Below are 14,133 nucleotides of genomic sequence, written 5' to 3'. Positions count from 1 at the left end.
AGACCTGCACATGATCATCATATAATAGGAACTAAGATTCCAAATGCTAGTGGCTCCTACTTGTAATCCTAGCTACTTAAGATGTTGAGGTCCAAAGGATTGTAATTTGAAGCCAGTCTGGACAGAAAAGTCTGCAGGAGTCTATCTCCAAAATAACTGGCAAAAAGCCTGGTTGGAGGTATAGGTCAAGTGGTAGAACTCCAGCAGGGCAAGCAGGCCAAGCAAACAAGGCCCTTAGTTCAAACCCTGATGCTGACAAAAAAAAAAGAAGTAGAATAAAATAGCACTTTTCATCTCCTTTCCATTATTGATATCATGCCATAAGTCTTGGGTCCATGGAATATAATACTAAATGAATAGATACATAGATAGATGGGAAGATGGATGGATGGGTGGATGGATAGATGGCTAAATGACAGATAAATAGATGAACAGTGGGTGGATTAAGGGGTAGGTTGACAGATTCAGGCAGATGCATCATGGTAGGAAACAGATCATAAAAATAAGTCACACTGCTAAGATAAAATAATCCTGTTCTTTCTTCATCGGATAGCAAAGAAAGTACAGAATAAGCTAGGAAAGGCAAAGGAGATTTGTTAACAGAAATTTCATCTGTTTGAAATGTCCTTCTCTAGCCTAAATTGAAATTGTTCAAGGACCTACTCCAACAGGTTGAAGCTGGCTAAACACTTTATATTGAATGTTATTTATTGATTAGTCCCTTCAATGTTTTATTGAAGTGAGTTGAATATTAATAATTATTTAAAATTTCTCTCTCAATTTCAAATGCTTCTCTTAAAGAAAATGGATGATCGTGTATAAAGCTAATTGGGATATATATATAGTTTCATGATCCTGAAATAAAATTATTGGAAAATACTTGATCATCTATAATATGAAAAACAATGTGAAACATGAAGGAGCACTATAAGTATTTGAGAAACAGTACAATATAGTCATTTAAAGAACGCAAAAGTCAGACAGTCACATAATATAGAATCCGGCTGCCGGAGTTTAAGTCATGGATCTTTCACTAGCTCACTAGGCAAATAATCTAACTTACCAGTACCTTGGTTCCCTCATCTGTCAAACTTGGGTAACAAATATACCCCATAATAGTTGTGAGGCCCTAAGACTTATGACTTTATATATATATATATATATATATATATATATACTATATGTATATATAATTTATATTTGTATGAGTGTGTATATGAATGAAAAAGTGCATATGCATACACATGTATATGTGCATACATAATATTATATATGTACTACTGAAGTAATAGCTAATCTTATTGTAGTTACTTTTGAAATGTAGAGCTATATGAAAAAGGAGTCTCCTGAAGTAGAAGTAAATCTCATAACACCAAAAAGGTCAAGCCTAGCTTGCCAACACTTTTTGGTGTTTTGGTAGTAGATTCTCAAGCACATGACCGAAGAGAACTGGGTGATCAAAGGTCACGATCACTTCCAACTTGGAGAACCCCTAGTTCTTAAATAATTTTAATTTAAATCATAGTTTGTGTCTCCCACATGAAGAACTGGTAACATTTTTATTTTGGGGGTCATACAATGAATTATTCAGAAAAAAAAACCCACCATTTTTCTCAGCCAGTTAAAATCAAATGTAGTATGTGTTTTCATTTCATGTTGCTTAGGGAAATTTCAATGGTAGCATGAACTCCAGCTCTTACTAGTTTTAAGTAGAACTGCCAAAATAAGTAGAAAAGTGGGATATTTCCAGGCCCACATTGCTTCCGGGACACTTTAGTTTCTAGGACCGCCAATCCAGTGATATTTTTTTCACAAGCATTTGATCTACTTTCAAATATCAAATAAAAACAAACCAAATCTCATACAGCTTCCAATGTATTATTGGGGTGCAACAGTGGAAAAGGAAGCAAGGAAATTGCTTTACCACCATCCCCCCCCTCAAAAAAAAAAAAAAACCCTCTTCTCTCTCCAGCATCTCCTGACTACCTCCTTTCAACCAAGAGGGGAACAAGGCTTTTTTAGGCAACATATTTTGCAGATTCTCAAGTTCAGTAGCTTCTATGGGAGAAAATGAAGTCTATTTACCTGCCCATTTGAGGTTTTACTGGTAGCAATAAAAAGATTAATAGTTCTGAATCAAGCAGAATTCTTTTTTACGAATTTTAGAATATGTACTAAAGAATTCCTTGGTGTATAGACTTGCCTTAAGGCTGAAAGCCCAGTTATCAATTCCTTTGACCAAAGCAAAACAAGCCTACCTTTAAAGAAGAAATTGACAAAGCTAACTAACAAAGCTTCTTTAGGGTCTACTCAACTTCCAGACAATACAAAATTAGCACCACAAGCCAGGGATTAAATTCCTAGCTACTTGGTTGGCAGAGATTGGAAGAATCACAGTCCAGGCTGGCCTAGGCAAAAAAAAAAAAAAAAAGCGAAACTCTACCTAAATAATAACCAAATCATAAAGAACTGGAGGCTCAAGAGGTAAACACCTCATGAGCAAAGAAAAAAACCCTAAGTTTAAACCCTAGGATCACTAAAAATAAGTTAATTCATTTTTAGAATAAAATAAAAATTCAAGTTCTCCACCCTCACTGGCCTAACTAAAATCAGAATTTTTCCTTGATACCCACACATTTGTTAGGCTTTCTTTAATGGGATTTCTTAATGCCTATCATCTGCCTCATTTTCATCAAGTAACTAAAGCAGATCATTTAAAAGATGCAAACTTTGATTTGAACTCCAGAAGACAGAACTGTAGACAATTAGTATGACAAGACCAAAAGAAAAAAAAAATCCAAGTAATTAGGAACTACCATGGCAGGCTAAGAGTTGGGGAGCACTCCTATTCATTTGGCAGTTTTAGACTAGGGTCTGTGCAATATTCATATCGTGAAGAGCCACACCTGAGCTGTTCACGAAGGATTGCACTACTAGAAAAAATGAAAAACATAATGAGTCAATACACGCATGGCCTCTTTGTTGTTATTTTGTCAGTGTTGGATGGCAGAGCCACTATTAAATGCTTTGTTTTCTTTCTGTAAATAATACTTGTTTCCACTAGGGTGGACGTGAAGGAGCCTTTGGCACACTATAACAATTCTGATTTTTGAATTCTGTATGCACGCAGGAAGCATGGCTGGTTCTTGCACCATTTTCTCTCTTGGAAAAGCACTGGCTGGCACTCTCTGTGTTTACTCTTAGATGCTGAAGGCTCCCATCAACCTCAAACAGATGCAAATCACTTCAACTTGTCATAGTGTTATTTTGTTCATCCTAAAAGTTCAGGGGAGTCCTCCAGACTTCCAAAATTTCTTTCAATTCAGTGAGGAGGAAAATTCAGAGCACAGAGTTGGAATGTTCTGCCCAGATTTGTTACACACGAAGGCTGAGTGGAAGGGAGCAACACCCTTTCCTACTAACCTTGTGAACTCATCACAGTTGCATTGAAATGACACCAAAAGAAAAACCCTGGGCCTCATGTCTCTTAGGGACATGGTAAGAGAAATAGCCACATCTACTAGTTTAACTCTAGCATAAGTCATTGGTCAGGGGAAACAGTGGCATTTTAGAGGTGTAAGAGAGAAACAATAATCCCATCTAGTTCTTTAGATAAGTATTGTTGAATCCTCCACACATATCTATATAAATTTCAACCACTCCAAAATTAGCGCCCTTTGAGAAAGGTAGTATGCTTAAGCTTTTTTTGCTAACTTTAAAAAATTATAAGGCAAATACAAAGAGCTAACTAAACAAGCTGCCCATAAAATCAACACTCTGAGCAGCCCTGAACGCTTTGCTGTTTTACAACACCCTTCAAGGTGATTAAAGAAAACATAAATATCTCTTGCCCGTGAGGGATAGTATCTGTCAATATTTCCTTTATCTTCATCTTCTCTTTTTCCCTAAGATTTTAAACCATTTTTGGTAGCAATTTCCTATATTGCAGAAAGAAATACTTGAAAACAGTCATGTGGAGTCCTTTGAAAAGTAAGAAAGTTGCTAAATCAGGATCATTTTGTATCCGTGGTAGGATAAATATAAACTCCTTAATTCCTGGGGATTCTTAAAAGGTATGCCAATCACCAGGGGGTAAAAAGAAAGTGGGAGCTATAAATCTGCTATCCGAACACATAAGAGGATCTCTGGAAATCCAGAATGTAGCTAATTTTTCCCCATACTCAGCCGGAAGAAGGGTAGCAAGCTAGCATGGAAAGTGCTTGACAACAATAACTACTTTTCAAACTGTAATAAGAATGCCAGTATTTATTCTCTCCATACCCTATAGTCAATTATCTCATTTAATCCCCCTAAGGCTGAAGGTAAATGCTATAATTATCCTTGGGGTGCCTGTAAGAACATTCAGGCTAAGAAATGCTAAAGGTCTTGCCAAGGTCTTGCTTTAGCAGGACTCAAAATCAGACTACAAACCCAAGACGCACACTAGTGTGGTCAGCAGGTACTACACGTCCTCTGGCCCTTCTCTCTTGATATTTATTACACTACAACCTGCCCTGTGTCAGTTTTCAGACATGAGAGGGCTCGGGGATATTTTTCCTTTATGAAGCACAACAGGAAGAAGTTGGCTTTACAATACCTGCTGTGAGCTAGTCTATCACTCCTACAGGAAATTTACATCAGACGTTTGGGTCCCAAAGGATACAGAGGTAAAGGAAGCATGTGACCTCCTTCAAGGACTATACCTGTGAGTGAGTATGACCTTTAGGGCCCTGACAGCAGGGCTGCTCATATACAACTATCTCCATCTGCCAGGGAAACACATAGGGGTGTGTGGCGTTCTTTTGTAAGACTCTGTGAGGTTGCTGCTGTAGTTTCAGAGCAGTGAATGTTGATGACAACAAGATAGTAATTGTCAAAGCTCCTGCAAAGGAACTGGCATCCAAATGAAGCCTGTAAGCCCAGGACTTCTGAGAAAACAAGAGCCGAAATGGGAGCCTGATGAGCAATTATTTTATTGGGAGGATTGCTTGGTGAAAAGAAATAGGCGGGTATTTAGAAGCCTGTGTAAGCCATCATATAGCAACACAATATTGACCCCTAGTGAAAGAGAGAAGAAGGATTGTGTGACAAGGCTGTTCACAGTGTGAGGATGCAAGGAAAGTACCACAATGAAGTCCTTGAGCCACGGCTGGCCAGTAAAGAGTGGGTTCCCCAGGAATGGTTCTGCCTCGGTATCCCCATTGCACTCAGTCATTGGCTTATAGGAGGTGCCAGTTCACTCCGACCAAAGGTCATTCAGAGGACAAAATAGTCAATTCCACCACAAGAAAGGTGCTATGAGGTAGTTTCCAGCAAATAACATGGAACTAAGACAGAACTGACATGGCTTTCAGTATGTACCTCTCACTTGGTTAGAGAGGCTGCCATAGACAGGAGGAGTACAGGATCCTCTGGTATGTACCTTGTCCTTTGGCTTTATAGCCACATCCTAAAGTGTTGAGGAGATCATATGACACTCAGCTTGGCCCCTAGAGATGAAAAGCTGACCTAACCCTCCTGGAATTTGAACTTGTGATTGCCTGAAGTTAACAAAGATATCAACATGGACTCTGAGACTTCTAAATCATCCTCTACAATTTCATATGCCCCCAGGTCAACTCAACAAAAGAGCTATAACACATCTTCTTCAACAAGACAAGAGTTGATGTCTGGGCTATTTTTCAATCATTCACTACTCTTTTCTCTCCCTCCCCCACCCTCTCTCATTTTGCCCCTTTGCGGAGAAGGTTAATGCCAAGTTAGTATTTTATACTGTACAACAGGCTGCCACTATTCCATGCTAGACAGTATTTCCCCAGTCTTTTCTTATAGGATGCCAAGTTTTTCCTAGACAATATCACACAATACTTTGCTTGTTTGTGGAGTGGGTGGAGATGGAAATATAGTCTATTGAAAATATCACTGCTTCCTCCTTGAGATTTCAAGAACCTATTATCTTCTTTTAGACTGTCTCTCGGCAAAAATCTCATAAAGACAGGAAAAGGAACCATTTATGTTATCTAAAAGGTTTGCTTTTGCTAATAGAATACTGTATCTAAAGTATCACACAGATAGGGTCCAATTGACATGGGATATAGGAAAGACATTCACCCTTCTAAGAGTTTCCTTTGCACCACTTTCCTCTCTAAACCAACATCTGCTACCAGCCAGGGTCATGAATGCCTTGTGATATTTTCAACTCTTGCTATTGGAAAGAGATTTGGATACTGGGGCACTAGGCCTTTTCTTTGTCTAACTCAAATAAGTAGCAGAGGTATCAGAGTGGCTAATTGATGAGCTGTAAATCCAACGAAACAGGAGAAAAATCCAAACTTCTATCTCATCTTCACTGTAAAAAGCCAGGCAAGTTTGCTACTTGGTTTCCAGGTTTCAGAGTCCTGAAAGCTCAAGTGATAAAATATATCAATATCTTAAAATCTCCATCTCTAAGAATTAAATAAGGAAATGTGTACAGTGATAAGCATGAATAATTTAGACCCCAGCATGCAATAAATCCTCGCAAGATGTGGACTACTATTACTTCAGTCATAGTTCTATCAACATGCTACTATGACACCTCGAGGCATCAAGATACCTTATGAGCCTCCACTTGGAAATGGGATTGAGGCAATGGCACTTCACTAAATGGGCCTGAGAAGCCTTGACATGAAATGTCAAGAATGACACTCTTCTTATTGTCATTGTCTTTAGCCTTCAGTGATTTTCTTCATCTAAAATTTCATGGATATCGTTGCAAAGGAAAGTTTGGAGCTGGAATAAGAACCAAGACAACTTTAGGATGTTCATAGACAAAATACAACAATTGCTTATTGCCAATCAGTCTCTTCTTTTGTTTATTCTCTCATGAGTCTGTTAACCCTTCCATCAGAAGGATTTTCTTCAACCCACCCCAGCTACTAGAAGACCATCATTTTTTTTTTCTTTAATCCTTATACCTTCTCTGGTATCAATAGGAAACAGTATTTACTCACTACTGTTTTTCTTTTCAAAAATCTGTCTAGTTGCATACTAGAAACAGTTTCAGCTGGTTTGTTTGTCTTGGACAAGTTGTTGAAGTGAAAAGTTTTTGCTTGGCTGAATTCAGGACAGTTTCATAACCCTGGAAGAAGTGCATGGAACGTGGGTGCCAGCTTTGAGGCCGCTGCTTCTAATGTGTTTCCACTTGCTGCCCATTGTCAAGGGTGGCTGGCCGTAATTAAATTAAGACAATGAGCAACGCAACAGATGCAACTGAGACCACATCCCTGAGTGCTTTTGTTTTGTCACTGTCATTGTCTGCAACAAAGAAGTCACATGTGACAGCCTGGGAAGAGAGCCAAACGCAAACCAGACGATGTTCCAGCTGGTTTTGAATGGCCTGTATGTACGTGTATGTGCACATAGGAACTCTGCTACTTGCAACAATGATGGATATATTTTGGCCCAAAGCTTTGCTGTGATGCTGATGCCTCACAAGAAAAAGACCAGAAAGGGTGGGGGGAACCTCTGCTCAACTTTATACTTTTGACCTTTGGCTTTGAGAAACAAAGGAGGATCAGAAGATAAAGCTTGGTGAGATTGGTCAAATGAACCTTGCATGAATTGGAAGAATGAAGCACAAAGGATACCTGAATGTTTTTTTTCCCACCAATCTGTAATTAACCCAGCCTGACAGAACAAATGGGATTGATAGCTTGTGAGGCTTTCTTTTCCTTGTTTCTGCTTCATTCTTGAGAATTTCCTTAATTTGGGAATTTCCAATTCTTTAAAGTCTTCTTTGTGTCTACGATGGTATGCATCTTCAACAACAACAACAAAAAAGCAAACCTCAAGTATTCTGCTACTGATTAGTAGTTTGGTAGAAAGGTGGTACCCTAATAAGAGGTATTTTCAGTGTTTAATGGACCACATAGCATCAGCAGGTCCACACAGAGATGTCTTCAGTGTGTTTTCAGATGTCACAGATGTCTCTGTGACCCTATGTGTCCTTATCTTTCTAGAAAAAGCACATAGGAAACCAAGATGTAGGATTACTGGTAAATTAATGATAGATGTTTTGCACAACCACAAGTGTGTAGGAGCCAGAGCTGGTAAAAGCCATATGCTTTTTGAGAGAAAAGTGCCAGGATTTTAAACAGATGGTATTTCCAACTATTCTATTTATAAATACCAAGTTTCTTCTCACCAGTTTCTTTTGTGTTGTTCACTTAGCTAATTGTTTGAATAAATGTTTTTATACAATGATGCTACCTTCCTTCTAATCCATCAGGACAGGAAATTCACCACCAATCTATACAATGCTAGCTGCCTTTCATGGTAAGAACTGAACAACACATATAAGAAACAAGTATCAATTCTTTGAGTCTTGGCCAATAGGTATTACTTCCAAGGAATGATGGTGGGCTTCCCCCAGTTTCAAGATCAAATCCTTGCTAGCTCTGCGCATTCTGAAGATCATTAGCTCCTAACACTGTTGTGACTGGGTAGGTGTTCACCTTCACCAGAGGGCAAGTTTGGAGGTTCTAGCTATCCTAAAGAGAAATGCTGTTTTTGGTCTTATTGGAAACATTCTGAGGGTTGCACCACTCTGTACCAACAACTGCCCACTACATATTCTGGATCTAAGTAAAACCAAGCAAGAAAGGACCTCAAGTAAATGACTATAAACGCCATTTTTTGCTTCAAAGATAAGTCCCTGACCTTGTAGAGCTTCTATTCTAAACAAAACTCAATATTCCTTTTATCATAACCTTGATTGTTGAAAGACTGATAGCACTAGCAAAGATCTCAGGATTTGGGACCTTGGGATAGTTATTTTCCAATAGAGATGATAGCAATTAAACACCAATTTGAGTGGAATTGGTAAGACTTATGTGTATCCTGTGTCAGGTCCAGTGTTTGTACTTTTATGTACATTAATTTTAAATATTCAATTCTCTAAACTAATTGCTATAGTGGATTTTTTTTAAACTCTAGAATTGGCATTATCATTTGCATAAGTTTCCATTGCTGGGAAATGTGAAGAGCTAAGATTTGAACTCAGTTCAGGATCTCTGTAGCTTTACAAAACTTCCCAATCTCCTATTTCTAAAATGCTGCCTCTCTCCAGAGAGGTGGGCAAGGGGAGAAACTCTTCTTTACAAAAATTACAACAGAACCACTGGCAATAAAACAACCAAGAAGGAGCCCAAAATCTGATGCATATTTTTTATTCTCACTAGGAAAAGATTTCATAGAACAGAAGGATAATAATGTTGGGATTCTCTTTTTATTAATGAGTCTGTGATAGAGGCAGATGGGAAACAATACATCTCTGTTATTTCAAAGAAACTTGCGTTATATAGCCACCAAGCGTACACAATGTAGCATGAGTAAGTGTTAGCTGATGAATGCACCAAAAGCCTATCCACTTAAGTATGTATTTCTCAGAAAAGTTAATGTTCAGAGATCTCTTTTAGCTTGATTAGCAAGGCGTAAGATACAAAAGATTGAGACCCAATGTTAGAAATAGACGGGCACAGTTAGATAGGAGGAGTTAGTACATCTTCCATAGCACAGTAGGATGATTACAGTTTATAATATTTTACTTAAACAAAACTGAAGGTAGAATAATTTTCAGGGAGATTTTTTTTTTTTTGCCTGAACTCGGCCTGGGTGCTGTTCCTTAGTTCTTCAGCTCAACGCTAGCGCTCTACCACAGTGCCACTTCCAGCTTTTTCTGCTTATGTGGTACTGAGGAATCGAACCCAGGGCCTCATGCATGCAAGGCAAGCACTCTACCACTGAGCCACCTCCCCAGCCTAGGGAGATTAATTTTTAATGTAGAAATGCTAATTACTCCGTTTTGATAATTATATGTTGCATATACATATTGAATTATCTATTACACTGTATTACACAAAATGGGTAATTTTAAAATAAATTATTTCTTTTAACAATTTAAATCTTAAAAGGCATGGCTCGCGGGGTTAAATACCAGCTATGAGTGAAAAAGCCTGACCGAAAGCACAAGGCCCTGAGTTCAAGTCCCACAGCCAGCTCACACACAAAATACACACATCAGTATATATAAAACCTCACCAGACTAATGATGACCTTTCTCCTTTATTTGTAGGAAGTACATTTGAAGAACGCAAGTAGAGGGAGTACAGGAAATAAGAACTACAGGATGTAGGAAGACTCTCTTGAGACGTGAAGAAGAATATGTCACCATTGGATCCTTTACTCCAAGGGAGTTACCTATTAAACATTGGAACACCTACCAAAAAAATAAGTTTGACGACATTTCAAAGATGGGCATTTTCCTCCAACGAAATACCTAAGTAAACATTCCAATGTTGTCTTTAAGAATGATTTGTTAAGAAGGCTTTTTTGCACTTTGCAAAAATGGTCCTGGAGTTGGTAGATTGCTATTGGTCTTTTATCAATAATATTCTATAGGAAAAATATATATATATATATCTTAGTCCCTGCCTATCAAGATCCACAAATGCATGGATGTTGTATAGATCCAGTTGCACTAAATTTTTCTGTGAATCCTGGCTGCTGAAGCCATTCATTCAGCACCTTGTCTAAGTGTTTATGAAGTGTTTTCTTAATTGTGATCTTTCTATATAATATAAACCGTTGGTTTTGGAGTCTGATGATCCCTCTTTATGACATTTGTTTTTGTTGAATTTGGCCTCTTCCAAAGCAGTAAATACCAAGTAATCAAATGGCCCACTAATTTTTAACTCACACAATTCCACCTGTGGCATTTATACCGAATATAAGTTTGATGCATTTATTCTAGGCACAAAGCTTCATTTTTTCACATCACACTACAAAAAGAACATATATATATATATGTACATTGCAAATAGTTGCAACTTGAGGCCAATCATTTTTACATGTATGTTCAAAACAGAAAGTCTCCTAAAGCTCTCAATGGTTTCTTCGAATGAGTTAGTGTGTAACCTGATTAGTAACTGCTCTCTTTTCACTTCTCCCATATAGAGCACTATGTAAATTTAGCATATCAATAATACAAGATATATCAAACAGTATGTAAAACTTTGTTGGTTTTTTTTTTAGTACAATGGTGCTATTTTGTAGTTTGTTATATGAACGAGTCTGGTCAAAATGGTAAATGGTGAAAGCAAAAACAAAAGGGAAAGCATGAGGATGCCAAAAATGACCCAAAGAGAAAGGAAAGCGAAAAACTGACAGCTTGGGAAAGAAGGTAAAGTGCCCCAATTATGCCTTCCAAGAGGAACTTAAGACACAAAACCCACTAATGCACATTTGACAGGCTAGTCCAAAGAGGAAGCCTTAGCATGGAAACCACAAAAGGTCAGACATTTTTTTAAGTCTTGGTTTCTTTTTTCCTCACTGAACAAAGTAACATCTGCCAGCTCTGCCAGGGACTCACCACTGTGTGACCTTGGGCAAGTCACTTCACCTCTCTGTGCCTCAGTTTCCTCATCTGCAAAATGGGGGCAATATGTCATCTACCTACCTCAAAGGGGTGGTATGAGGATTAAAAGATAAAGCTTCAGATCTTTACTCTGAGTCCCTAGAAAGGTGGAACATCAAAGCCCTTGCACTGTTGAATACTCACAATAGGTTTAGTAAACAGCCGCAGTTACACACAACAGAGCTCACGAGTTATAAGCCACATGCTTCTGATAACCCCAGTTCTTTTCAATGAAACTATCCAACTAATTAATTTGTCTGGCTAATTGAGGAATGTTCAGAATGCAATCTCTTAAAATACTTTCCGAAGTAAGTGACAAACATGTGAGTTATAGTTTGATTTTTAAGTCTTCATGTGAACTTTGGAATATAAAAACTAAAAAAGAGGAAGGAAAAAGGTAGAAAAATAAAACCATTTCTTCAGTGAACGAGTAATTACTGTTAGCTCTGGGTGTTCCAGGAAGTTACTCTCTTTTAATTTTATAATGATAATCTATTCATTTTTAAAAACATGCTTTCCTTCTCTTTAGATAACATATGAATATAGCCCAAGGTTTCAAATTCTGAAAGAATACCTAATTAAAAGGTCACAAAATTTCTTTAGGGAACTTTTATATTTAATTTATATGCATGTATTTACTTTTTTGTCTTGTTAAAATGTGCTGTCTAGACTTGTGAGCTGAGAGTCAAAAATGCCCTTCTCAACCCTTCCTGTCTGCTTAGAAAAATGGCCCTTAGCTTTCTGATACAATTGAGGATATTCAAGAAAATTCAGTAATGAGGACAAGTCCGTGTGTTAACCTAAACCTGCCCCCTATCTCTGGATCAAGACTTTTCTTTTAAAACATTGAATCACCCAACGTTCAGATCTTTTTGATCTGCCTTAGACTTACTTTGTGTGAAAAATGTGCCAGTTTTATGATCTTATGCAAAATTCATATAAAAAAATTACATCCTGAATTTTCTTTCACTGAGTTACCTAAAGGTACAGAAGTGGGGATGGGGGTCTTCTTGGACCTGCATCTTTGACTGAGAGCAAAAAACAAACAAAAAGAAGGAAGAAAGGAAGGAAGGAAGAAAGGAAAAGAAAAGAGAAGAAAGCAAGCTATTCAGTTAGCAAGCATCTTAGCTCTCAGTTCTCAGTAGTGATTTCAGTTGAGCCCCTTGGCATGCTGGGAAATATTGTGATTACTATGGAGAAACAGAAAAGAAACTATAGGTCAATTTTACCTTCTGCCTGTTTTCCAGACAGGTGGTAAGATGAGAGGCTGGATGCTCTCCCCAGGAGGCCACTTCTGACTTTTACTTCTTGTTTCCAGTGTGTACCTTTTAAAATTGCTGACTCCCTTAAAAAACTTTACAGACAACTCTTCAGACTTATGGGTTTCATGACTTAGTTGGATATAGTAGTTCTGAGGCTCTATGATTTGCTTTATTCATTTAATTCTAGGATATAAATCTCCTAGCGGGGAAAGCTTAAACGTGCAATATATGGGTTTTTTTCCGATAACTTTTTTCCAATGCATAATCCTCTCTAACCAGATTATAAATCAATTAATAAAAGTCAATTATGCTAATCCACCATTTTACCTTCAAATAACTATGAAGACAATTCTATGTAAACTCGGGAAGTTTTATGAAAGAATGACCTGTGATGGATAGAAAGGAGTACCTCAAACTTCACAGTTCTAAACTTTACAAGCTTTGCTATGGAGTTACATTGTTTTAGTGCTTAGAAATGGGGCAAAATGATGATAAATGTAAGATTTGAACTAGTATGTTTATCTATGATTTAGTTGATATCACTCAATACCTAGATCAAGTTTTGGTCCCATTAGAGTTCCACTGAAAGGTAAATGCACCACTCCATCAGAATACATGCCTCTAAGGTAAAAAATATTCTTTATATTCATCCTAAACACAGACAGAGACACAGACAAACAGACAGACAGACAGACAGACACACACACACACACACACACACACACACACACACACACACACACACACACACAGAGGGACAAATATCAGCTTAAATATCCAATAGAATATAAAGAAGAAATCACATCCTTCCTTGCAAATCTTATTTAAAACAAAAATGAAACAAAATTAAATTTTTAAAAAAGATTCTTAAGCTTTCTTAAGAATCTCTCCTCTCCTTGGATGTCAAATTTTGTGCAGATAAAACCATCTCATGCTCTATAGCTTAAAATTTTTTCTTACTAGCTTGTGTACTGGGGGGAATGCTAGGCATAGAAAACGTAGCATATTTTTGCTTTCCCATTTATTGTTTGGCCAGCTATGCCAGTGGTGCTATTGTTTCTTTAAGAAAGTACTTGACTAAAAAAAAAAAGAAAAAAAGAAAAAAGAAAAAAAAGAAAGCATAGACATATTTTTTTAAAGTATGAAAACGACAATTCTATAGATAGATGGCTTAATAAAATAGCATTAGATCTAGCCACCTCCACCATCTTTCGATGTTTTATCATTTACAAGTATTATTCACTAAATTGTGAGTTTGGAGGTTCAGGGGCAGAAAATGGAAATTGCTCAAAAAAATTAGAAGGCTCGATTATTTTGTTGGCTCTTGAACTCAACATAGCAATATATCATATAATCTGAACACTTTTATCAAGAGCTTGAAGTAAAAAAAAAAAGAGGGGGCAGAGAATAGGTCTT

The 14,133-nt window shown here is 37.4% G+C and overlaps 1 protein-coding gene across 4 annotated transcripts in view; it reads left to right on the top strand.

Annotated features, from left to right (window-relative positions):
* The window catches only part of Igf1 (insulin like growth factor 1), a 70,015-nt gene extending 58,822 nt beyond the window's left edge, over positions 1–11,193 (top strand). For all 4 annotated transcript variants that reach the window (XM_042693207.1, XM_042693204.1, XM_042693206.1 and 1 more), the window contains one exon: positions 10,115–11,193. In XM_042693207.1, the coding sequence (XP_042549141.1) occupies positions 10,115–10,140 (26 nt within the window). In that variant the 3' untranslated portion in view covers positions 10,141–11,193. The remainder of the gene's footprint in view (positions 1–10,114) is intronic.
* The last annotated feature ends 2,940 nt before the right edge of the window (positions 11,194–14,133 follow it).

This window comes from Dipodomys spectabilis, unplaced genomic scaffold (genome assembly GCF_019054845.1).
Source record: "Dipodomys spectabilis isolate Male_0828 unplaced genomic scaffold, ASM1905484v1 ptg000163l, whole genome shotgun sequence".
NCBI lineage: Eukaryota > Metazoa > Chordata > Mammalia > Rodentia > Heteromyidae > Dipodomys > Dipodomys spectabilis.
Note: the sequence above shows the minus strand (reverse complement) of the source record. Positions and strands in the feature narration are given on the sequence as shown.